Genomic DNA, 26,389 nt, shown 5'->3' with positions numbered 1-26,389 from the left:
CCAACTAACAAGAGAAATTTGTTTTACAACAATTTATCTATATTCATATCCATAGTGTTCATCACAGAGAGGATGGTGACTGCAGAAATATAAAAAACACAAAACATATCAACTACTGCTTTATTTCCTCTGTTATGCTTCAGATTTAGATACAGACATATTAGTTACGAACGAGAGGACAGATCTTTACCCTGAGCCTACCATAACTGTTTATAAAGGTGTGATCTCCCACATCATGTGACATGATTGCGAATACACAACCATCCCAACCCTGGTCCTAATTTAGAATGGGGTCTTAACAGAGACTTCCGTATAGCCTTATACTCTATAGTATCAGGTGAAAACATATTTTAAAAAAGGTATTACACTGCCATCTCAAAATTTTGATACTTGCCACTGTATTTGTCTAGTAACAGTGTAAAATAAGTTTTAGTAAGTAGTAAATACAATCTCTGAAAATTCTGAGAGACTTGGAAGCTGTATCTGAAATGCAATCTTTTAAAGTTTCACTAAATTTGCTAAATTATGCTAGAATTTTGCAATTTAAAGTACCTTTTTATTTCTGAGGTAGGCTTTCTTGGCTGAAATACGTCCACGCCTTGCTTCCAGCTGGCGGATTTTTTGTTGTAATTTCTGCAGTTCCTCTTTTTGCAGATGTACAGATGTTGCCATATCCTCTTTTTCAAGCATGGCTTCCATACTTTCGTAAGTGTCATAATATACCACTTCATCTTTCTTCTCTGTTTTAAAAATGTCAGCAACAAAAAGTCAAATCAATAGTCTGTATTTGATTAATGTTTTGTTTTGTTCAACAACAAAAACCCCCCACTGAGTGGCAAGATTTAACGTAGAAGAATGCTATAGTCATTTGAGAGGAAGAACACAAACAAAAGGTCAGAGTGACAGCGCTAAAGAGCAAAGGCTGTAAGGCTTTAAAGTTTACATGAAGAACAGAAATCAATGCTAATGAAGCATAGCTTGTTATTCAGGTAAGCTCAGAGTACGCAATTGTAAACGTATGTTTGTGCCTGCAGTCTAACTTCAATACAATGCCCATACGTGTCTTTGGGTTTCTTAACTAGTGCAAGTTATCGCGAGACGCAGTAATACCCTCCGGTCTTCACTACAAAGTTCAGGGCCTATGGCATGAGATTCTTCTAATACAAACTACTATTAATTTCATGAAAGGGGAGTCAGACAACACAACAGCACTAAAAATTCTCTCTTAGGAGGTTTTTGACCAGTCACTGCTTCTGCTCAGAGGCAGCCGTGAGAGGGGTAACTTCAAGGCCATCCTTCAAAACATTACATGCCTGAAAAGGAGGTCATTACTAACAGTTTTATCAGCACTTATGATTTTTAGCCTCCTGAGTAAAGCATTCAATATAACACTGAGCTCATCTCTGAATGTTGGCTTCTCATCTCTTGCCAAGAGGGAAAAGAATGAGAATTGGAAATCCTTGCAGAACGTTGGGATGAAGGAGAAGCAAAGGCTTCTTGTTCTCTATTTCACTGGCATGCCAAGTAGGATATGTGTTGTAACACACCAAGAGGGATATGTACTATTGCTGGCTTAAACAGGCGGATAGATGGCTGGCATGACTGTTGAGTGTCTGCTTTGCAGCACCACCAAACCTTCTCATTTCTCCTGAATCAACTGCCTTTCAAGACGACTGTAACTTCTGTTTCATTCAGCTTCCTCCTACTCCTGCTACTAGATTATTTGTAGAGAGGGGCAGGGTTTTTTTCAGAATGCTACGCATTTTAAAAGAAGTTATCATTCATGTTATTTGTATGCAAGGTCTCTGCTGCAACCAAAATTCAAAGAATCACAGAATAGAGTAGAATTCTGATTGTATCATGCTAATTTCAGCTCAGTACAAGACATGATACTACCAGAAAAGGAGGAACAGGAGTATATTAATAATAAATAAAAAAAAAGTAATAAAAAACAGACCTACTTGAGTCTTTATTTGAGCATTCAGTTAAAAAAAAAAAAAAAAAAAAAAAAGCAAATATTTCATCTTAGTTAAATCATCCAGTCACTAGAACCCGCTCTGAAACATCAATGAGTAAAAAACAACACAAACACAAAACAAAAAAGAACTCTCCTCCCCACAAGCCCCCCACATAGTTAGGATAGAAAGATAGGAATTTATAAATGAAACCCTAATAGCTGAGCTACAGAACTGTCAAATATTGCAGTTCTATAATGTAACTTTAAATGGGGCTTATAAACACCCAAATGTCTCAAAAAACTTGGCACTTCTACTGCATCCTCCATCAAAAATTCCAAGTCTTCCACAAACAGCTTTTGAGCTTTTAAAATTATTATAAATCTGGCCAGTGCTTAAACTGCTAATAACCCAAACACCTAAAATAAATCAAATAAGATAACTCCTCTTTAGGTAAGGTCCACAACATTTGTATTTGTTCAAAAGAAAAAAGGGGAGGAGACAGAAAAAAGACAGAAAAAATAAAACAACTAAACCAAAAAGAAAGCCTTTCAAAACCAAAACAAAACAGGAACCAACTATCATGTTCTCTGCTGACAGCACTGCAATCACCAAAAAAAAAAAATCTTACAAGGATGCATGGATAGTTTTTATGGATAGGATAAGACCCTTTAAAACTCTAACCTAGTAAGTTCACATTTTGAGTATTTAAGTGCAGGTGTTTGATTAATGACAGTAAGATACCACTACTGCAGCTTATAATACTACAGTTTATTATCAGTCAGTACTTTTCAGATCTAATGTGCTGAATTTGCACATTGAAAACGTGCAAGAAGATGTTTTTCTGCTCCTAACTTACAAGCTGCAAATTCAAACTGGCAGTCAAATCAAATATTGCTCTCAAGAGAGTCTCAGCTGGGACTTCATCCTGCTCTTCTGCTGATTTTGCACACGTCCAAACAGAATCCAAAACTCTCCAAGAAATCACTGCAGAGCCAATACAGTTAATGAGAAAAGAACAGCAACAGCTTCTAAAAGTCTCCAAGATACATGTATTTCAAGTCATACAAATGTGTTCAATTAAAAGGCTAGTACTATACTCATTATAACTACACTTTAAAAAGGAAGAATAACAGAAGATGTAAGACCACATTTCTCTTCGACTCAGCAGGAAACACCACATATTAAAAGACCACTATATTTTTGAGCGATGCCATCACTCAGACTAGATACAGAATAGTTTTGACCGGAGGTAGCCACTTAAATGTCACATTTTTCACAACTGTTCTATCCTGCCCCGCCTGAGTAAACTCCAAAGAGGTAATTTCATCCTTCGAACAAAATTCCCACACAGTTAAGAAAGGCATTTTTCATTTTCTGTCCTATGGATATAGCTGAGAGTTGTTAAAAACAGTAATTACTTCTAATATAAACAGCTGCCTTTAATAAAAAAAAAAAAATCCTTTTAGTTTTAAGAATACCTTACAAATTTAAAACAGCAAAGGAAATCAGAATAGTGAACAACTAAGTTGCCATCAGAGAAGGAGAGGGAGAGGGTTGGCTGGTTAGTTGAATGGGGGTTTTATTTCATTTTGGGTCGGGTTGTGGGGTTTTGGGGGTTTTTTTGTTGAGATTTCTGGGGAAAACATAAATGACAACTCATAACGACCTGCGCTGTTTTTACAGCAGGCTAAATCTCTGAGGGCCCTTTAGTTTTGCTATTAATACTACCCCAACAAGAAAAGATTCTGATACGCATTTCCTTTCTTCTCAGTCTCCTGCTCAAGGGATTTCCTTCAGTTTGTGTGCAAGCAAACTGTACAGTGATTTCAATATCAGAATTATGTGCATCGTTTCCCAAGTGCAAACAACTATCTATTAAGCACTAACTAGCTGCCCCTAAAGGCATGAGGTCAGAGGTCCCACATTTCTTTAAAGCCACTTACAAAGTTTTCAATCCTCAGCTTCCTTACATAAAAATAACGTTGTTGCCATGAGATCACAAATGTGAAAGGAGGAGATGCACACAACCGTGAGTGGGAGAGAAGGCTCCATATCGCCTGTGTTTTCTCCTTCTCCAGAGGCAACTCACAATGCAACCTAGTTTCAGATTTCTGCTCTTAAGTGACTTTTCTAACCACAACAAAAATTTTCTATGCAAGTACTGTGCACTAAACAATAACACAGAGCTTATATGAATAAAAGCATTAAGTGTAGAAAGGTCCAAAGGACAGAATAGGATTCAAAAACATTGTATGATTTGCCCGTACCATTTCCATAGTTTGTGAGTACAAATGATACCATAGTTTCTGAAACCGTAGGTTTGCATCACTGCTCCAACCAGTGAGACAGCAATACAACAAGCTTCAAAGTATAGCTGAAGGATTCCAATTTGCAGGAATTCCTTCTGAGAATCAATAACTTCAAGAACATGAGTAGTGCCAATGCAAATTTTTAATGAGACAAGTCCAATAATTAAGACATTTTCTCCTCCCTAAGCTTAGTTTTTCAAATCTTACATAGTATCTTATATGCTTATTCCTAAAGAGACAATGAGAATCAGACCAAAACTTCTGTATCTGTATGTATATGACCTGATGCAGATTTTTATTTAACAGTACTTCTGTTAAAAGATCCAGCTCTTCATACGGTAAAGAAACTGTTCTCATTTCACTCCCATAGGCTTTACTGGAATCTTATGAAGAGAATTATCTTTTACAGATTACATGTTAATTATAACACATAAAGCACCTGACATCAGCCTTCTGATGCTTTCAAGTTGTGCTGTCAGCAGCAGCTCTTCACATTTCAAAATCTCAAACTGCACTTCATATAATTGAAGCTGTAGATCATAATAATCAGCTTCTAACTTGTCCAAATGGGCTATGGCTTCTGTGCCACCCTTCAGACTTTGCATCTAAATATAAAGAGAAAATGAAAATAAACACACAGTTCCAGGATATCAGGAGAACAAAATCACAGATTTAAACATGACTATAGCTAGATAACAGTCTGGTACACTAAATATAACATGGTAAAATCACATACAACAAGGTCATAAAACAGTTTTTGATCAGCCACACAGTTTCATACATCTCTAATACTTGTTGTATTCTACATATGATAGTAGTAGAAACCCTGGCATTGGATTACTCTTTGTGACTGTCAAGTCATACAGTAAGCACAGCATGAAATATCCCCACCAACCTTTTTCACTCCAGTACTTGAATCTCTGAAGAAATAAAATGAAATTAGTATCCAAAAAGTCTAAAAGATGCTCTGCTAACAGCACCTAGAATACTGAAGTTAAAACTGTTACTAAAGCCAAATTTGTGGGGGAAAAAGTGAAAAAAGGTGGGAACGGGGAAAATTACATGCACTGATGCTCTTGAAATGATAATAATTTAACTGAGGAATTCCTCTACAAACAAAAAAGTCTGGGTGAAGGAATAAATGGATGCTTTTTATCGTATTTTATATGTCTATATTGTATAGGTATAGGATATAGGCATAACAAAGCAGAACATCTGCCTAGCCATAGGCTTTTATACTTTTTTTTTTTTCATTTTTTTCCTCCAAAAAATCTCATAACTCCAGAATTGCAGCTTGAAAGGAACAATACTCCGAAAATTCAAGTTCTGGATAATCAGAATGTATGAAATTTCAAAGTCTCTGTTTCCGGAGTTTTTTTTAATAAGTGAAAAGAGATCTACATTAAAACATTTATATATATTCTAGCACTTATTTGTGTCATAGGTTTGACACAAAAAAGTGACACAAGAAACCACGAAACTGAACTCAAATCTTTCTCCTTCCCAAAGGCAGGCACGCATTTCAGTCAAACAAGATCTAGCTGCTAAGGCCAGTTGGAAATTCAGACAATATTCAAGAAATACAGATACAAAAGGGGATCTTATGTGTTGTCTCACTTTGGAGGGAATTCAGAGCTATGCTTCCCTAAGACCTCCTAGCAGGAAAAGACGGCCACGTGCATATTCTCTCTCCCTTCTCAAAAAATAAATCTCTCACTTTCTCCCACATGAAGGATGAAAGTAATTTTAAATTTGAATAAGATTTTTGATCTACCTTATCGTTCTGATTAAAGGAGATCCAGTTTCTCTATTACAGACATTCAATCATTAGAAAGGGAAGTCTACCAAGGAAAAATAAAGTACCTAGTTAACTATATATTTTTTAAAATATTTGCTAATAGATTTTTACATTACGGTAGTTTCTTCAAAGAGTAAAACCATATCTGTAATTATGCCAGAAATGGGCTTCCTAGGGTTTTTTTTTTTTTAAATCATGAATGCTTAAACATAACTATATTAAAACCGAAAATTATCTCTGCTGAATCAGACCAAAGATTAATCTTACTCAATATCCTGTTTAAGACAAAGGATAACAGCAAATTTCTAGGAAGACAAAACATTGCAGGCAGTGCAGTGATATCTCTCTAAAACGCTTCCCCATTCTCTACCACAACTTGCAGCTCAAGACTTCATAAGCCACAGTGCTGCCTTTTATATTAAGTAGTCTTACATGTTACTACATGAATTTATCCAACCCCTTTTTGATGGCATGAAAGCTTTTAGCATCTGCATCATTATCCATCGACAGGGATTTCACAGCGTAATTACATACTAAGGAAACAGTTCTCTGAACTACACTCCTTTCCATGTAAGACTGAGAGATGGAGGACCTGTAAATCAATTCTTCTAAGTTCCATTTTTAAAATTTCTTCTACTTCATGGCATATTTATTGAATCAGTTATCAGCCTGAAAGGATCAGTAAGTTCTTAAGTGAATATCATAAATCTTACAATCAATAATATATAATTTATATGTTTCAGTTCACAATGACACCAAGACTTACTGTTATGTCAGTCTACTACTCTGCATCCTTACTAAGTTACTAGTTGTGATCAAAATAGAAAGTGACATAATGATGGCATACTTGCAGCAAATCAGAGGCTAGTTTTCAGGATAAAAGGACTGATTCTCTTAAACCTTCCTTTTTTTTTTTTTTTTTTTTTTTTTTTTAAATTTCCTCCATAAAAGAGGTACAACGTTAATTTGTCAGGCAGGGAATCCAAGTATTTGGCATTTTTAAAGAATTTTCTCATTGTAAAAAGATATACCGTAGGAAAAAAGATTTTTTTCAGCAAATTAATTCAATGTCATTCAACCTTCTACCACAATCAAGAACCTGTGTTTTCTCAGTCAGCTGTGAAGTTCCCCCAGATTTGAACAAGTACGCATTTTTTCTTTAAACAAGATGTTCCCAAATTTAAGTCCACAGATTTTGTATATAGACTGTGTAGAGCTGTAAACTGGACTTGTTTAAAAGTATCAACTAATCAAGTTACAGTAGCTCAAAATTTCTTTCAGCAGCACCAGCATCTGTCTGCTGGATAAAGGAGCTGTCCGACAACAGAAGTGTAGAAAGCCCTGCAGGCATGATGCTGCCAGCCACCTGGTCTTTTTTAGGGGTACAACAACAGCGTATTCAGTTCAGGTGCAACAGCAATGGGAAATTAATTCTGCTACATGGCCATCAGCCAGATATCCTAACCATATAATAGCCCCTCATGAAAAAGGAAAAAAAAAAAAAAAGAAAAAAGTTGCTATCTAATCTGTGCTAGTAACTCACTGCATTCTTGATAGGACAGATATGAATGTAGAAAAATCTCAGACTGGTCAACACAGCGAAAGAAGCATGGAGAACTTATAAAGGGAGAATGTAATCTCAGGAAAGAAACACTTTGCAGTTGGATAAAGAACTAGAAGTTAGGAGATCCGAGTTCAATTTCCTGCTGTGTCTCAACTTCCTGCATTAACTCAAGCAAATAATTTAATCTCTCTAGCCTTAATTTAGCTAACAGTGTTTAAGGTCTTTGTTACCTCATTCATATTAAGCAAAGAACTTCAACAGCAGCTTAGCTTTCCTAACAATTCAATGGCAAAAAATACCACCTGTAAGCCAAAACAAAGGTAAGGTAGATACACGGATTAACACAGAAAGCCTGTGACGAACTATAAACACACATACTAAGAGAACTGATGACAGAGTTAATAGAAAAATAGAGAAACACGGAACACAGAACCAAGGGTTATCCAAATCCAGCTTTCCACCATCACAGAACACTTTCAAACAACCTAACTAAAATTAATTGATTTCACAAACTCAATTTTTAAAAATCATTTCCATGGTGTTATTGTTGTGCTGGTTTTGTAAAAAACAAAACTAAAACATTAAGCTTGCACTAAACACAAAGTTTGTTATTCCTGTTGGAAGGCTTCCGGATCCTCACTCCTAACTGCCAGAAGTTTTCTTCCATATTTCCAAATGTATTCACAATCAGATAATTCACTTTGTTCTTGTGCCAATGCTCAGCAACAACACACATAGCTCTTCTTATATTTATTCCCATTAGCATATTTGTGGAGATTAACTGTGTATCATCTTAGCCTTCATTTTACTTGCCCAAACAACCTTAACTGCTGGGCAACCTGCTCCAGCTGGTTGGCCCAGATGATCCCCAGAGGTCCCTGCCAGCACCAACTCTTCTGTTATCCTCTCTTCTTGTTTTTTTTTTTTTGTTTGTTTTTTTTTAAATAAACTCCTGGTTACCGGGATCACCACAGTAGCCCTTCTCTGCACCTGTCCCAGTTAACTAATCTTTCTAGGGTGACCAAAAAGGTGTGGAAGAATATCTTGCAAGTGCCCTGCACAGTGACACTAATACTTCTCCCTTTCCCGTAAACATCTGGTTTGCTCTGGCTGCTCTACCACCCCCTGTTGCTCTGGTGGCTCAATCACATTGCTACCAACTGAAAAAAACTATGGTCATTCTCATTTGCTGTCATTTACAAACTGACTAACCTGCAGTCCACGGTAAAAATTCCTATTACTCATCCTTTGCATTAAATATTAATAGCTATTATTAAACTTCCTATTATCCAGTCTTTTAAGTCATCTGCTACTGTTCAGATAAAATATAAATATAATCCACCTCGTGAATACTGACTGTTCTCTAATTCAAACATTCACTTTAATTCATCACTGTTACTGTCTACGAAATCTCAGAAGGTTGAGTAAAAAAAAAAATCAGAAGAAAGCTCGAGTCTTGAGGTGAAAATACAGATGTGCATCCTCAAAAACGGTAGAAAATCATTTTAAAGAATTTTTAAATGATTTTATGGGAAGCAAGAAGCACCCTGCCAATGATGATAGGCAAATTCCAACCCCTGTCTAGCAACCTGCAGAGCGCAAGTACTCCTCCATCCAACTAAGTACCAAGAGTCAATTACAGTCAGGTCATGATATTACACGATAAATTACCACAGAAAATGAAGTTAAGATGATCACTCATAATTTGTGTGCTGGGCTATAAAAAATTCCAGCCACTGAAAGAAGCATGTTTTCCCCCATGATGAAAGTCCCCCATGACTATTATAATAAACTCTTTCTGTTTTCCAAGAATAAATATTCAAAAACATGTAGACAACCTGTTGAACACCAGCAGTGTTCTCATAAATATCTAATAGTAACATCGTGTCTTTGCTCTGAATTGTCATTTTTCTATTCTTTTTCAACTGAAGCCTCTCCTATTAATTTTCCAGTACTTTAATCTTTTTAGAGGAATACTCAACTTTTATCTTCCTATCCCTAGAAAAAAAAGTAGCTAAATGGTTTGCCTTGAGAAAATATTTTCATTTTGATTTTTTAACCTATAGTGAGTTGCTTCTAAGTGATCATAACTACCTAATCTTTCTCTTTCTCTGATTAAATGGGAATTAAACCTCAGTGATGCACAAAGTCATTCAAACAAAAAAGCCTCTTCAAATGCTGGGTTTTACCTTTCTTCCTAATCTTTAGCAATAAATTACCCAGTCGTTATCCGGGAAAGAAAGTAAAAAAGTAAATTAAGATCTAACCATGCAATTTCAAAAGAAGTTATCTGGAATTTAGCTATTAAAACCAAACTAGGTTATCATTATTAATGAGTAATTTTCTAATAGTTTCTCATTGCATTATTAGAAGCCTAGCTATCACCACAAGTTTTGTCTATAGAATGCACCTCACCTTTCACTTGAGGTGCTTAGAACTTTGTTTATTGTTGGTTTTTGTTTTTAAACAATAATAACCATTAAAGGAAAGAAAACAAAATGGTGATTTTTACTGCGAATTTTAGTTTCCCAATTTGAGCACTGGAAGTGCAGAAGGCAAAAACATTCCTAAACTGTTTTTAAAAAAAAAAAAAGCAATTCAAATACTTTTAAATAAATCTTCAAAGATTTCCAAATTTGGGCGACCACAGACAGATCTCAGTGTTACCCAGAACGCAGCAGGTACTATTATCAAGCTAGTATTTCAATTACTCAAATTCAAATTATTTTAAATTTGAAAGTTACTTTGTTAGTTGGCCTTTACAAAAAGCTATCCAAAACTAAAAGCTGTACAAAATGAATAGAGTTACGAAAAGATACAGGGAAAGCTACCATGGTGAAACACTTTTCTGAAAACCGTTATATTGTATCTTTACCAAAAATCACTATTCATTTCTTACAGATCAATTTTCTGGAGATAGCTAACCATGCCTTTCGAATAGAATTCTTAATAAAATTCCTATTTTTGCTGATGCTTCCAAGTCAGGCAAAAGTTAAGTGACAGTCGTGAACTCCAGGAAGTGCTTACATCCTCAAAGTCATTGGAAGCAAGCATATCTTTGACTGACCATGCTTAATATATGGCAAGAAGGACAGTACTCTTAGAATTATGAATTACCAAAAAAAAAAAACCTTCAAAAAAACCCAAACAAACAGTACTTTGATGGAAAATGATTTTGTTTACAATATCACAGAACATTTACTGTTTAAAATAAAACTTAAAGTTGAATCTTTAGAACTGTCCACTTTTAAAGGCAAAAAGAGAACACTACTTACTGAAGCCTGTGTCTGCAAGAAGGCAGACTTGTTGGAATTTAAGTGTCCAGTCATTCACTTCCATTTGTCCAAACTATTTTACATACTTAGAGAACTACAAAAGAGCTCTCACTGTGATTTAATGTTTCTGTTTACTGTCACAAGGACAAGACTTGGCAACCAGCTCACAAAAATAGACTCTGGTCTACCTCAAAAGGAAAGTTTTCATTGTTCCCTTCAAACAAAACTCAGGACAACAACAGATGGAATTTAAGAGGTACAAATCAGGAAAATAATAAAGCTCAATATGTAGTTTGTGATTAAGAGTCTCCTCTTTTTCTTTTAAATATAGATAATAATACAGCTAACAGTTTCAGCTCTCAATTAAAAAAAAAAGATTACAATTAACGTAATCTTCAATTCAAACTTCACAGATTCCAAGCATCTACATCTGCAGAGTTACATGTCCTAGTTCACAACTAGGGCAGCTCCTCCTACTGTACCTCAGTTGCTTAAATCCTTTATTGCACTGTAATTTTTATTATTTTCCCTCTGTATATGGAGGTGCATCAGTTGTAAAATATAAGATCTTGATTTATCGAGGAAAATTAGACATTAAAATTGGCCTTTTATTAAAATTTAATACATTATCATTCACTTGGCCAGGTTTTTTTAAAGCGGTTTTTGACATGCAACTGGAGTAGTCTTTCAACAATCTATATATGAAAAAAGCACATATTTGTACTTGGTTTATTTTTTAAGCAGAATTTGTTACAATGGTAAAAAAATTAAGTGAAATACTAGAAGGAGGACTCTGTTCTTAAAATTCAATTGCCACCTCCCACCGTTTTATGACGTTTTACCCACTACATAACATCCACAAAGATTCAAAAGAATCAAATAGCAGTAGACTAGCTATTCTTCCCATAAGCTACTGGCAATTCCAAGTAAATAATTTCATAATCTATATAATCCTCTAACAACATTTTGCACATTACCTTCTAGCAGGGTTTCTTTCACTTCACAAATACGCACTCCCTCTAAACAAAATGACCACGTATCCCAGACGACTATGCATGTGGTTCAGCTAGTTGGCAGATCGAGTCTCAGCTGTACCTAACAGGCTCACAAAGCAGAGGAAAGGCTACAGTGGTCTAGCAAGAGAGAGATGGCTTTGGGAAATCTTGAACCCAAACCTTCACAATGCAACAAATGCTTGCTATATAGGTGTAATGATGAGGAATAGGCAGTGGTATGTGTCTCTAGACCTAACTAGAGGCAAGGGCTACGTGGTATCCAGTATGGCTCCTTAAGGTTTAATCCAAGAGGTACATTCAGCAGACAGAGACGTATTGTTACTATTGCACATGGCACTAGCTTTTCTTCTGGAATAATGCATGTAATTTTGGTAACCGCTATTGAAGAGACAAGTGGGAAGCGGAGGAGCTACGGAGAAGGGTTACCAGGACAATCAGGTGAATACAGAGCCTATCTTGGTTTGCTTTCTCCAACAAAATGAAAGCTGACCAGGCACAGGACTTTTCTATAAATAAATCAGAGAAAATAAAGGCCAGCAGGAAGAAGAGCTATTTAAGCCAAAGACCAGCGCTGGCAGAAGAATAAAGGGCTGTAATTGGTCTGAAAAATCCTCAGAAATTATTAATTATTTTGGGCAGTGCCATGGCAATTTGACTGTCATTTCCACTATCAGAGCAGGCAACTGTAGAGGTAACTCAGGTATCTCTAGCTACTACTATAGGGTACAGCACATATATGTACATGATCGCTCTGTATTCACGTAACACCTCCAGATAGTTCCACTGCTTTATTATTTCTAACTAATGAATCCATATATAACAGCATAAACTATTTGTTTAATTATAGTTGTCAAATACTGCACTTTACAATTTGTAACTTCATTTTGTTTCTACGATGTTAGTCTCTAGGATTAGCCAGTTCTTCCAGTATGATGCGATATTTCAATTCTTTATTATAAAGAAGTCTCTCAACTTTGTCCTCATCAGATTCTACCTTTATTGTGACAACATCACTAATAAACATGAACGAGATCAATTCAGAGATTGACTCTTGAGGAACTATGCTAACAAACTTACTTCACTCCGATTCTATAGTTTTCCTTCCAACACAGCTTGCTCTTAACCTGCAATATATATAGGCATCACTGACTTTGCAATTTTTATGCTAATCTCTATCTTTTCCAGCTAAACTAACAAGTGTTTTCACAAGTACTTGGAGAATTCTGTATTGAAATCAAAATCAGAAGATGCTGTTTCTGCAGATGCAATTATTCATAGACGTCTTCTCAAAGTATTATACATAGTGAAATTCCTTTTTATTACTGCTTAGGTTAGAAAGAGGCAGATGATTTGCATATCATGGTAACTCGGAAAATGTGGTAGCATTCTAGATATTTATAATGCGAACACTTTCCAGGAAACAAAAAGTATTTGATTAATATACTAAATGAAAACTACAGAAGCAAGAACACTTGAACTTCTACGGAAGCTCTAAACTCAGCACGTAGTTCTATCAGGCTTACAAATCTACCAATCTAGACCATGTTAAAGTCTTGAGTTCTCTGCATAATCTTTTCATAAAGGAGCCACCAGTTCAGTGACATTCTGCTGACTGACAGGCATTTGAAAAGCACTCTAAAAACAAGTAACTGTACGGATAAGATGTAAAATAATACTGGTATGATAACAAAGTTCTTAGCATAGAATATCCATAAGATAAAGAATTTTAAAAGAGGGAGTGAAATATTTTTGCTTCAGAGTAGATGTCATAAAATCCAGTATGTTTTTTTTTTTTTTTTTTTCTGTCAAGACATTTAAACACAGTTTAATGTATGGTGTCTCTGTCCTCGGGAAAACTGCTGCTAGCACCACCCTCTTCGGAACATTGCCTTAATAGTTAGGATAAGCAGAGAAAGGGAATGCAGGATAAGAGGCTACTCCTTGTCTGTATATTTACTAATGTTCAGATACCTTCCATCTGGAACGTAAAAATTACTTCAAAAAGATGTTTAGGCCTCTGAGAGCTAAAGTGTGGAGGTTACATAGCAGATTTCTATTCCCATTCTTTCTCCCCTTTTTATTCGTCTCAGTGGATAGTTGTAAAAATTAACAGTAAAAAATGCAACAGTAGTTAACGTACAAAAAGGTATCTCAAGAAGATACTAAAATGCCTTTGGGTTTTATTAGTAAGTAGATTAATCAGGAAAAGGTGAAAGGAAAACATACAGAAGTGGCACAAAAAATGCCATGCAACTGTATTTGCCTAACATGATAGAATGTAGGGACTGGGGGGGGGAGAAGGTTTTGATTGTAAAAAGCTGGAAAATATTGACAAGTCTTTTTTTTTCCCCAAAGTACATCAACCCTGAATCCTTCTCTATAAGGTTCATTTTCTTCTGCATGTTTTATTTTTCTATTTATTGGAATGAAAAATTACCTCCTCTTTCAGTGCATGTTTCTTCTGCTCCAAACAGATTTCTTTAGCACGCATCAACTGCAAAGTCTCCTTAGAAACGGCATACTGAAGCTTTTCCATACGTTCCACTGCTGCTGCCCATGCTGCCTTACCAAACTTTTTCTGGTCTGCTCGCATTCGATCGTACACAGCTACAAAACGGGAGAAAAAAAGGTCAGCTTAGCAGTTTACTTTTCAGATGAGCAGTGATCCTACTGTAAGACTATGCACACATCTGTATCCAAAACATACAAAGTCCTCTTAGCAAAAACAGTCATTTGACAGACTATTAGCCTTCATATCCAAGATGTAAATACTGCTGGGATTCTTGTAAACAGATAATTAGCTATTTGTTGACTATCCATTATATATATATATATTTTTTTTTAAACCCACAGAGGAAACATTCTGAGTACTTGTGCAGAACCAGAGATCAAAAACTCTTGACTTAATAAAAATACCCAATTAATGCAACCATGTGTTCTTAAACTGCATCCCAGATTTCCCTTGCTTCTGAAAGCCCCAATTAACAGCTACTAGTCTCCAGTTTCCCTTCACAACTTCTATGGTGCATTCATAAGTTTAATACAAATCTGCAATAGAGTGAAATGAGAATTACTATTTAAAGCAAAAACTTCAGATAGACTGCAAGTTGAATACTATAAAAATACTGAATCGAATTTAAATTTAAACAACAAAAACATCTATTTTTTAATTCAAAAGCAGGTTTCTTCACAGTATTAATTCAAATTAACTAAACAAAGTACAATAAGGCCTTATTATGCAGAGATGAATCAGAATTTCACCAGGAAGACTTCTGAGTAGCAGCAGTCCTTTGCCTGATTCAGATTTGCTTTTCTTGAGCCCCAGACAACACCTAGGCTGACACACACAAGATTTTTGCCATTTTTACTATTCAGAGCAATCACATGATGCTGTATACTTAGCTTTGCAAAGCAAAAGCCATGAAAGTCACATAATCAAACGGTGCAACATCCAGTCCCTAAGTGTTAGAAGATATTATATGCTATTATTAGGTAACTCCAAAAAAAAAAAAAAAAACCCACACCACTCTTCTCGTCTGTTTTTCTCCTTCTGCCGCCTGTTGTTATTTTGATATGTAAGACCTCACTGTGATAGACTAGCAGGAGGCCAAAAAGCCAAACAAACAAAAAAGGCAGGCAACCTGTGCACCAAAGGTCTATGGTTGTCAATAAGTCTCCAGGCATTTCATTTCCCAATGTTTTCCCCAACAATCCTGACATAAAAAAATCCCTGTACAAGCAGTATGTGAACAAAATGAAAGTAAGTAACAGTAAAAATACATTCTTTACCAACTAATAGGGTTTTTTTACTTGGTGTCTTCATTATGTAAGAAAAGGAACCAATTTAATTAAAAACATTTAAAATTAAGTATTTAAAATAAAATTAAATTGATTCCAACATGCTTGAACTGGTTTAGCTATTTTTCCAAAATAAGGTGCAGTTTCGTGTTATTCTTAATTTGGGTTGTCACTGAAGGATTCGTTTTGCACTGACTGTTTCTCTTGAGACAGATCTAGCAATCATACAGGGAGATGACAGGAAAACTATCCACCAACAAAGATTTTCTTCCAGGAGCACAGCTCATTCATCTGGTTGCAGAATCACTATTACCAATGCAAAGAAAGACAGGAACCTGCAGTCAGGCAGGGAAGAGTGGGACACAAACTCTTTCAGTGGTAGCCCACAGTCAAACTGAAATAAGTAACGTGAAGTGACATCCTCAGGTCAGGTTTGTTTGCCCTAATTAACTCACAATTTAAGTTAAAATGATATGAGCAAAAGAGCGCCGATATACATGCAAGTCTCATGCCCTGGTTTAACTGGAACAACTCTTCAGTAAAACTGCTGCATTCTTCAAGTATAGAAGAAATGTCAAAGCTTACAGCCATGAAGACTTCTAAACAACAGAGCAATTTTCACTGGGTAGATAAACCGAGTTGCTGTTTAATATTTAGTGCTATGAAAAAATTTACTGAAAGGCAGGGGGGACAGGAAAAGGAAATGAGATGAAAGAGTAATGAACACGCTTGCTATGGTGGTCTGCCACATCCAGTACAGAGGACAGGATCCGTTAGGGACTCTATGGTTCATAAATCCTTTGCGGATGAACAGAGCAGCTAATATAATCACACCGAGAAGGTCGTTGGAAATTTTATTTAAAAAATTCTATTCTGTCTGCTTCTGGTGATGTTCTGGAAAGGGTCATTTGTGAAAGATTCAACAGACATACAGTAAAACACGAATGGGCAATGACGATTGCATTTTCCTCAGGGAGGAACGGGGGGGCAAGGAATCACATATGACAATACAGAACATGGTAAACATTAAATCCATTCTTAAAGATCTCTTATTTGAAGTATAGGATAGCAGAAAATAACTACCTTTTTGTGCTTTTGCTGTTATTTCAAAGTATTTAACGGTAAGATCTTGAATAGAAAGCACAGCCATGTGGGCTTTTTTCTGCCAGTCGGCATCTTCTTTTTGCAGACTCTCAATTCTTCTGGGGCCTAGGTAATCATTCTCAATCGAGATCTGAAAATAAATCAATCCATAACTAACAATGCAATGAATTGTTGCTATTTTACCAACAGGAATCAGTTTCAGGGTGGAAGGAGGGAAGAGGGGGGAGAAAGATGGAAGAAAAGGAAAGAAAGGAAGGAAAGAGGAAAAAAAGAAGGAAAAGAAAGAAAAAGAAAAAAGGGAGAACCATCAGCAAACAACCATAGCTTCTACTAAAAGCAAAAAAAAAAAAAAACAAAAAAAAAAAACCACCACCACACCTTTAAAGTGTTCCTTTCTGTTGAAAAAGGTACATCCAGGGTTTCATTACTATTCTTACCGGAAGCACAACAAACTCAAATAAAAGTTTGATTTGCCAGTATCTTCTTATTAAATGTTTTATTATTTTCAGATAATAAACATGTTCTGTCCAAGCTTTCTTCCAGCAGATAATACTCCATTCTGAAGTAAATGAACGCTCTTAACTCAGAATGAAGTGAGGGGCAGGGGGGAAGAAGGGGAAGCAATCCCCTACGTTCTGTTACATATGACTTTTCAAAATATATTTTCCTAGTGACTGGGAGTTTAAATATCTTTTCATTCCTAAAACTAAAACAGTTTTGTTCAGAAGTGACAACTATCTAAAGCTAGTAAAAGATTGGGGTTTATTTTAAAAATTAGTAAACATACAGCCTTCTGTCCTAAAACTGAACATTTTTTTACACACTTCCTCCAAGTTAAGGTTACAACCTTAGTCTGCCCTAAGCAGTCCCCCCTGCAGACAACAGACTATCTACCCAAACAATTAAGTATTTGTTTAAGTCTGATGAAAGCCCTAATTTTGAATATTTTTCATTTATACGAATCAAGAAGACACCCCTCTAGCATAGACACTTAAACAAAACCAACCAAACAAAAGTACTTCTAGGTCATTAGCTATTTTAACTTGAAGCTCTAAAGGCTCAAATTTTGATGTCAATTTTACAAAACTTCAACCTTGTCTCAAACAGCAAACCACAAACAGAAGGTTTTTAAGTGATTGTCCAGGATCTACCTTTGAATTTCTACTTACCCCATTTCTAAGAGGGATGATTTTTAAAAGCAAAAACGTACAATGCCCTCTATGTAATTGCTAATTCATTGGAAAACATAGTTTAATAATAATATTCTAGTCTACTTCTCGGATATTTCTAAATCCTTTGTAACGGCAACAGGCAAAATAAAAATGTGAACAAATGATAGGTGAACATGAATTTAACTTGACAGGGTGTTGTGCGATTTGATGAAACACAAATATTTCAGATGTTCCATGATTTCCACAGGGAATGCTTAGGAGTGGACAGACAAAAAAATTTCCAAACAAAAGTAAAAGCCTATGCATGTATCAGTGAATGATGACTAGTGAAATTAATGCTTTCCAAGTACTGAGAACCATGAAACAACACGATCATTTGAAAATCAGGATAAACAAATGCAGTCAGAAGTCTTCCTCTTCTCTTCCTAGGTAAAGAGGATACTGGAATTGACATGATCAATGGAGGTTGCAACTCAACAGGAACATACGGCAGCTTGATCAATTTTCTCAAATTAGCAAATTGCCTCTTCACCTACAACAGAGGAAGAGATGGCTCCCAAATATACAGTTTATCCTAGCTGAGAATTTAATGAGGAAATGGGAGGCGCACATGGACCATTAAACAGCAATATGAACAGGCCCATGAGTTTTGAAGATTTGTTTTCTATATTCCCCTTTAATAAATAATCCCCTTTAATGAATACATCTAAAAGGGAGTAACCCTCATTACGAAATTAAAGGAAGCTCTTACCTGCTTCTGCATTCCATTACTGTTTGCAACATATAAATAGTATGTTTAGGCTTCCCTTTGCTTACTGCACCTTTACGATGCCAGCTAATCTTTTGCTATTATAGTCCACAAAATGTGCATAGGATGTTTTATAGAATAAATAGCAATATATAATTAAAATGTCTATTGCCCAACTTAGACACGACTAAGAGAAGGTACCAAAAGACAGAAATAGACAGAGTGAAAAGAGAAAATCTAAATGGCACTGTCATCTAATTGCTACTTCTTTTAAACATATGCATCTATTTTTGATTCAATAAAAATGTACTTTAGTAAAAAATTAAGCAACTCCTGATAACATGGTTGAAGTTTCTTTTATCTTACAAGGCTTTTCAGTTCCCTAATATTTTCTCAAACTCACTTTTTTTGTCTGAAACGTTCTCATTTGGACTCAAAGTTCTAGACAAAAAGGGTGGCCAAAAGACTCTCATCTTCCAAGTAGGTCACATAGCCAAATCTACAGTTTTCTTTCTAGCAATCATTTGCTCAAAAAGGACATTCCAGCTAATTCTTCCTAAGCTATATTCACTTTCAGAAGAATACAAGCCTTATGGCAAAACTAACTCAGAAAAAAAAAAAATGTTACCTTAAGATAAAATTTGCTTTGGAAGGCTTTTATATTTTGCAGGCTAAAGCACTGGATAATACACTGGAACCAAGAAAATTACGACAGCTTTCACAAAAGTAGTTCTTGGGAAGCATACAGGAAGATGAAGAAACAGCAGAAGCCATTAACTTCAACATCTTTCCACTGACTATTACTTCAGAGTAATGGAACATAGAAGAACGCACTCCTACACCGCATGGATACGTTCCTGAAAGAAAACCAATTAGGTCTTCAGAGGAAACAAACTGAAAAGAGGTCTCTATTCCTGTGAGCAAGTAACACTGAATCAGAAAGGCAAGATTTTCTGTACTGCAGTACAGAGCCATTCTTCTCTAGTAGAGTTCACAGGTTGCTATTATGGTTTACCCTGCCTTTTTTCCCCCTCCTTTTTTCAACACTCACAGTAAGGAGAGGAAAGTAAGCTTACTGAGAGAATATTTGAGAAACAAACCTGCAACTACAGAATTTTGTTAAGTTTCAGATATATCTAAATAAAGGAATACTCCTCAAGGTTCTTGAATATCTTCCAGGTTCTTTCTGAAGACAGCTGGGACAATAAAGGGCAAGACTGACAGAAAATAGATTTAGGCCAGGTCACATTACAACTTAGACAGGGATCTGTCACCTCTCAACAGTTCTCTTCATTATCATTCTCCTAGGTGGCAGAAAAAGAGAAAAAAACAAGATATACCAACAATAGGTTGGTTAATCATAGGAAAGAACAAAAGCAAATCGAGAGAGCGCTACAGATGGCAGGGGCGATAAACTAGAAAGAAAACAGCTTCATACAGAAAGGAGTGCTTTAGCACAAACATTTAGCAAGCTTTCTTTGGCACAGTCCAAGAAGCAGAACAACTCATTCTAACTGCAGCCTGCTGGATGTATTAGCAAGAAAGCAGGCATTTCAGTTTCATCATCTATTCAGAGACTTCTTAAAGCTAGTCTTATAAGTTTTAATTTAACTATGCTACCAACTGGTAACCCAAGACTATTTCCCAAAATAGATTATAATTCCATATGTACAGCCCCAACTCATACTAAGTGAAAGCACTCTGCTATAAAATGGACTTTACAGTTTTACTGGTTTTATCCGAATGAGTACTGACAGGGGCTTTAACGTTAATACATGCAAACTAACACTGCTGGGTTTGAAGTCCTCACTAGGACTACCAGTACAAACTACAGGGGTTTTGATTATCTGTATCAAAGATACGGGAGAACGACAGCTACAGTTCAATAAAGACATGAACAGTAAAGGCAGTAACAAATTAAAAAGCAAACAGGATGTTAGGACATACAGAAAAGGAAACTAAACAAGAATTGTTTAAAGAATGCTGAAGTTGCTAACTTCAAGTACTTTTTCTTGGAAATTGCCAGAATTAAGGCTAATTGTGTACCATTCGTTGTGTCTTCCATATATTTACCCATGTGTATCAATGGTTATACAATGTTTATTTATCTTTCAACTTCACTGACTGAACTCCAGGCAAAAAATAGTTCACCATCAAAAGAACATTTGATTAAAAGAAAAAATAAAAAAATACACATTCTAGTTACTTGAAAACTTGGTTTAAAGCAAGTAATCTTGAGTGTTTCAGGAAGTACTAGACCCTCTTGTGGATGAAAAGAATTGATTTTTAAATCTTCGGTTAAAGCAACCTTAATATATATAATAGGAACAAAACGGCAAGCACACGTCCTTCAAGAATTAATAACAAATTGCCAAAAATAATGAGATTTTTCTGCAAGCCTGTTAGTGAGTTTTCCGATTTAACATCCAGGCCAGTTTTGCACTCCATTCACACCCTGCAGATAGGCAGATTTAAGCAATCAGTAACATGCCATGCTTTCGTAGTCAGCAGTCTCACACCAAGAGTTCAAGTTCCTCACTGACTCGGGCTACCAGCCTGCCTTCCACCCTATTGTCAGTTTAGGGCACCTTTTTTTTCAAAAGTATATAAAATCTTAGTTTTTAAATTAGTAATCAGTTTTAATCAGTAAAATATTTCAGCATGAATTCATATAAAGAAGAGCTTCATATGTCTACAGGAGAGTCTAACTGAGAATGTAAACAGAGACTGGCATATAACCTTTCCTAGAAAGAATTTGACAGTATAAAGGCTACCACAGCGTGATTCAGTATGTTACAACAGTTTCTCAAACAAGAAAAGAATATTCGGAACTATGCTTGTTACCTTCATTGCAGATCCAGCCATTTTGCATAAACTTAGGTTAGCACTTCTCCCTCTCTCAAGAGTTTTTCGAAATCCAACTGTATATAACTATAATTTCTAGTGACGTGAGGACACATCCTCAGCTACAACATACTACTATATAGACCTAGGAATTCTTCAGTGTTTCTGTTTCGTTTTGTTTTGTTTTTTAACCAGATGTTTTTCATCAAATTGTTGTCAGCAAGTCACTACTCTGTAATTACCTGAGGATGTTGTTTGCCCAAAGTGAGGAATGAAGTTGAGCTGACTGGCATGCAAGTAATCTTGACATTTTAATCGTTGCTGCTTTAGTGTCCTCTAACGGACCTTATATGTAGCTTTGTTTTCATGTTTTTCCACTGCAAGATGACCATACACTCAAAAATTTGATATGAGATTTAAAAAAAAAAAAAAAAAATCTTCAGTTCAAAAATCAGCTCACCAAGACATCAACTATTCTAGAGCCAATAAAAAAAAAATAATGGATTTAGCAATACAGAGGTCATCTATTTGACGTTTGGGAGCAAGACTACAAATTAGACTACCGGGATTTTGAAGTCTGTTCCCCTCCTCAAAACATCTTCTGTTGATTTCTCAAGCATAAGCACTGTATTTTGTAATAAATATCACTCACGTGAGTTTTGTGATAAGACTGGAGCGTGTATTCACTTTCCTTTCCAACCTAGCAAACAATCTGAGAGAGATTTTTTTTTTTTTAAGTATTCTCTCAATGTTGTTAGCTCTCCTCATAATCAAACTTATCTTCTGCTTTGAACTTGTTCTCACAAAGTATGAAACCTTTTTTTCCGCAAAAGTTACAACATTAAATGCAACAAAATTTGTTTCAAAGTATTTCATTTTAAATAAATCAAAGTCAAATTAGCTATAAGGTTCAATACTACTACAGTTCACCATCAATATGCCAGCATAAAAAAATAACAGCATACATTTGAGCCAAAGTTAGATTTTCCTGCTTAAAGGAGCTTGAAAGAGCAACATAGACTAATAAACGATTCTATAATTTCAAAAAAAACCATTATAATCAAGCTATTTATGAAGCTAATTACTGCTCTAACCTCTTTCTTGCGGTGGTAGACCTCAACATTAGTATATGTAAAATCCTTAAGCCCTCACATTCAAGTGAATTCACATACGTTAGTGAAGATAATGTATCCAATGAAACTAAGAGTGCTTTTAAACATATATAACGTATTATTACATTCTAACGTTCTCATTTCCCAAAGCTGAACTGAGAGGTCATTAAGACTGTGGTCTCTCACCTGTACAGAGATCGTATCAACACTCAGTTAAGCAAACCCAGTCCAACTCAGACCTTCAAGAATGCTTGTGTCGAAGTTATGCTGGCACCTATAGGTCGGTTATGAAACAATTTATCTTATGTTTTATTTTTAGTCTAATCCTAAGCACATTTTAAAAAATGTATTAACAAAAGAAAGCCTCCCATTGACAACGCTTGGGTTTGGATCAAACACACAGTGCCTAGTCACCATGACTACAAAGTACTGTCCAAAACAAAAATCCAAAATAAGAAAGTAGTTTCTTTCTCCCTCTGAAGCCCAGTGAATACTTCCATACATATATAAAAGGCTTTGGGTATTTTTGTCCGTGAAGTTATGTTTTTGAAAGACACTTTTGAAAAAGTAATCAGATGTGGTAACCTATATCAAAGACCACTTGATATCTTGGTCCTAAAGGACTTAAGGCTTGATCCTATTATCCATCAATAAGTTCTACAGCCAAAAACCAAAAGTGGCCTGCTCCCTCCATAGTTTCAGAATGGAAGATCTAACAAAATTTAGATTTAACTATGTGAAATCAAAGGCATCATACCACAGTTAGCTACTCTGCTTCCTCCAACTTTTGGGAGAAACATTTCATCTCCAGGTTTCCAGCTGCTGGAATACTTCCCAGCTTTCTGCTATCACAATCTGTATTCTTAATGTACACAAAATTAGCTAAACTTTCATAGGAAATAAAACCATTTTGATACATGGAAAAAATGTTTCACATTTCTATCCACAAATTTTAAGATCAAAAACATTACAGATTTTTGTTTGGTTCATTAAAAGTCTGGTTTCTAGCAAAAAGAATATCTTAAAATCTATTTAGAATCCAAATGTTAATGCTGGATGAAATAATCTCTGTAAATACCATGGTTCTAAATTCATACTTCGCTTCAAGGTATTTTGGGAAACAGAGATATAGACAGATAGCCAAAAAATATATTATATTATAATTATAATATATGTATATATAATTATATATATATAATTATATATATATATAATTATATAATTCAGTAATTCTATATCAAGCTTCATTTGCCTGATGCCTATGTTACACCCGAGAATCTGAAATCAGAAGGAAAGGATCAATAATCCAAAGAGTGAAATTAACATACGAAAACTCACCGGTTGAATGGCTTTATGTATAATTTTTTCTAAAACACCAACAGCCCAGAAGTAAGGACATTAAATGATGCCTGCACAAATTAAGCACAGCTTACACATGTTCAATTCCTTGATTATACCTTCTCCAGCATTCAGGGAACAGAATTACAGTGCTGACTGGCTGAATTATCGATGCAACTTTTCCTACTTACCGTACAAAATACAGCACCTTGCACACGCTAGGTAATTAGACAATATTTCAATCTTCAAATGAATTTAGAATTGCTTTTATGGTAAGCGTTTCTCAATCTGATACTACATTTCATTACAAAGTGCCTTATATTTGTCTCCACAAGGTCTTAGAGCAAAGTGGGATTTTTCCCACTTTAGAAAGAAAAAACGCAGGCCCAAACCACTGGCCTGTTTGCAATCCCCACTTTTTCAACAATGTATGGCTGGACAGCATTTTATTATGCTTAGAGGAAGGTCCCAACTGACTTCAGCAGGACTTAAAATATTAAGCATTTCTGCAAACAAAACAGGTTTCTGAAGCTGAGAGCCCACAAAACGAGAAATACCTCACTGCCAAACACATTGTTCTAGGTCAGAGGGCTAGTCCATAATCAAATGGAAATTCTGGCAGAATCCAACTTTCTGGAGTTGCATTCCACTTCATAAGGCCATCCCCTCTCCTTCCCCAATCTTATACCTTTTTCATTACATGTTCTCTAAATTCAGCAATAATTGAGAGGAGTCGTTCAAACTGTCTGCTTCACAGTGCAGCTTTGATTCTTCATCCATACTGAATAATCCATCCTTCACACTGAATAAGGCAAAGCACTCACTGAAAAAATAGCATGCGATCAATTTGTGGGGAGGGAAGATAAAAAGATTTTCCACCATGGACAACGCTACTTCTGCATTTTCAACCTTCTAACTGCTTTATTTTGCTATGAACAAACTTTATATTATTTTTAACTGCTTGTTATGAAGGTAATGATAAACACCTTGGCAGTGATTCACTAAGTGCCACAAGAGAAGGAAACACAGTCAATGTGGAAGGAATCAGCAGAGAATCTATCTGTCCTACTCTAATAGGCCTCTGCTGAGCACGTATAACTTTGCGCATTTGTTTGTTTCTCCTTTCCTTCCCAGAAACTTGTCCCTTGCCTAAATTTTTGCAGCAACAGCAGAAAATTAATACTTGCAGGATCTCTTTTCCAATTTTTACATCATACTGCAAAAGGAGAGAACACTAAAGACTGTTCTCAAGTACCATGGGCAAAGCAATTAATCTTTTCCCTAATCTCATTCTGAAAGGAGACAAAATGAAACTGATTTAGATAATAAAAAAAAATTCTTAAAAACCAAATCAAAACAACTTCCCCACAAATCAGTCACAGACAGATACCCAAAACAGAAAAGCAAAGCCCTAAAAATGTTATATAACTACAAAAGGCATAGGCAATCTTGAATAAATACTGCTATTTGTATTAAAGCCTAATTATTCTTATAACATTTTTTTTTTTCAATTTTCATAACTCATTCTGCAAGTTCTTATTTCCTTACCCTACCCTACGTCCAAACTTTATCTTCCTCCTTGTCAGTCTTCATTTAAACAGTATTCTAGGTCCACAGCTCCCATTTCACGGAGGTACTAAGCATCAGAAATATTTCTGTTAAACATGAAGACGGAACTAACCCCAGCCCTAAGGGTTTATAAAAACCTAAGGAGCTTTGTTCCATTATTAAGCCTTCCAGAAACACATATGCTGCAAGTTAATACAAACCATCTCATGTACAAGTTCTATTTATAAATCAGTTCCTCTACCCTAGCTACACAGTGTAATATATGTTTTGTCATCATAGATACAAGTACTGCTTTCTTTCAGACAATGAAATGAAAAACAAGAGATGGCATCTTTCTCTACCACATAATACAGATGACTAAGTTTTACAGCCCAAAAACTGCCAAGTTAGGAAGAGAACAATGTGCATTAGATGCAACAATGTACTACTAAAGTAATCGCCCACAGAGAATGCCTCTAAAGTTTACCAACATTATTGTTTCAGGAAAAAACAAAATGGAGATGTTTTAAAACTGAAAACCAAGATAAGGTAAAAAATGTCTCTTAATTCATGTTCCATATTCAAAACAATATTTATCTTTTCTTGCTTGATAGACAAACAGAAAATTGATCTTTTCCTATGCTACAAATTCAAATAAAATGGGGACTATTTCATCACTCTCTGAACAACACTTTTTAGTAAGCATATTGTTCATAATCCTCAGCAGGATAATACATCTGAAAAAAGATATGCACTCCAATTTTCTATGCACTGACACTTACCACAGATGGAAGGGGGAGGAAAA

The 26,389-nt window shown here is 35.5% G+C and overlaps 1 protein-coding gene across 3 annotated transcripts in view; it reads right to left on the bottom strand.

The window, feature by feature from the left end:
* LOC104152956 (junction-mediating and -regulatory protein) overlaps positions 1-26,389 on the bottom strand; it is a 65,654-nt gene that overhangs the window by 20,112 nt on the left and 19,153 nt on the right. For all 3 annotated transcript variants that reach the window (XR_696101.2, XM_009688578.2, XM_009688577.2), the window contains exons 3-6: positions 16,802-16,952; positions 14,358-14,527; positions 4,707-4,872; positions 553-740 (exon numbers count right to left, since the gene is read on the bottom strand). Coding sequence is in view for 2 of the 3 variants with exons in the window: in XM_009688578.2 (XP_009686873.2) it covers positions 553-740; positions 4,707-4,872; positions 14,358-14,527; positions 16,802-16,952 (675 nt within the window). In the remaining variant the exon portion in view is untranslated. The remainder of the gene's footprint in view (positions 1-552; positions 741-4,706; positions 4,873-14,357; positions 14,528-16,801; positions 16,953-26,389) is intronic.

The sequence above is a fragment of the Struthio camelus genome, chromosome W (genome assembly GCF_040807025.1).
Source record: "Struthio camelus isolate bStrCam1 chromosome W, bStrCam1.hap1, whole genome shotgun sequence".
NCBI lineage: Eukaryota > Metazoa > Chordata > Aves > Struthioniformes > Struthionidae > Struthio > Struthio camelus.
Note: the sequence above shows the minus strand (reverse complement) of the source record. Positions and strands in the feature narration are given on the sequence as shown.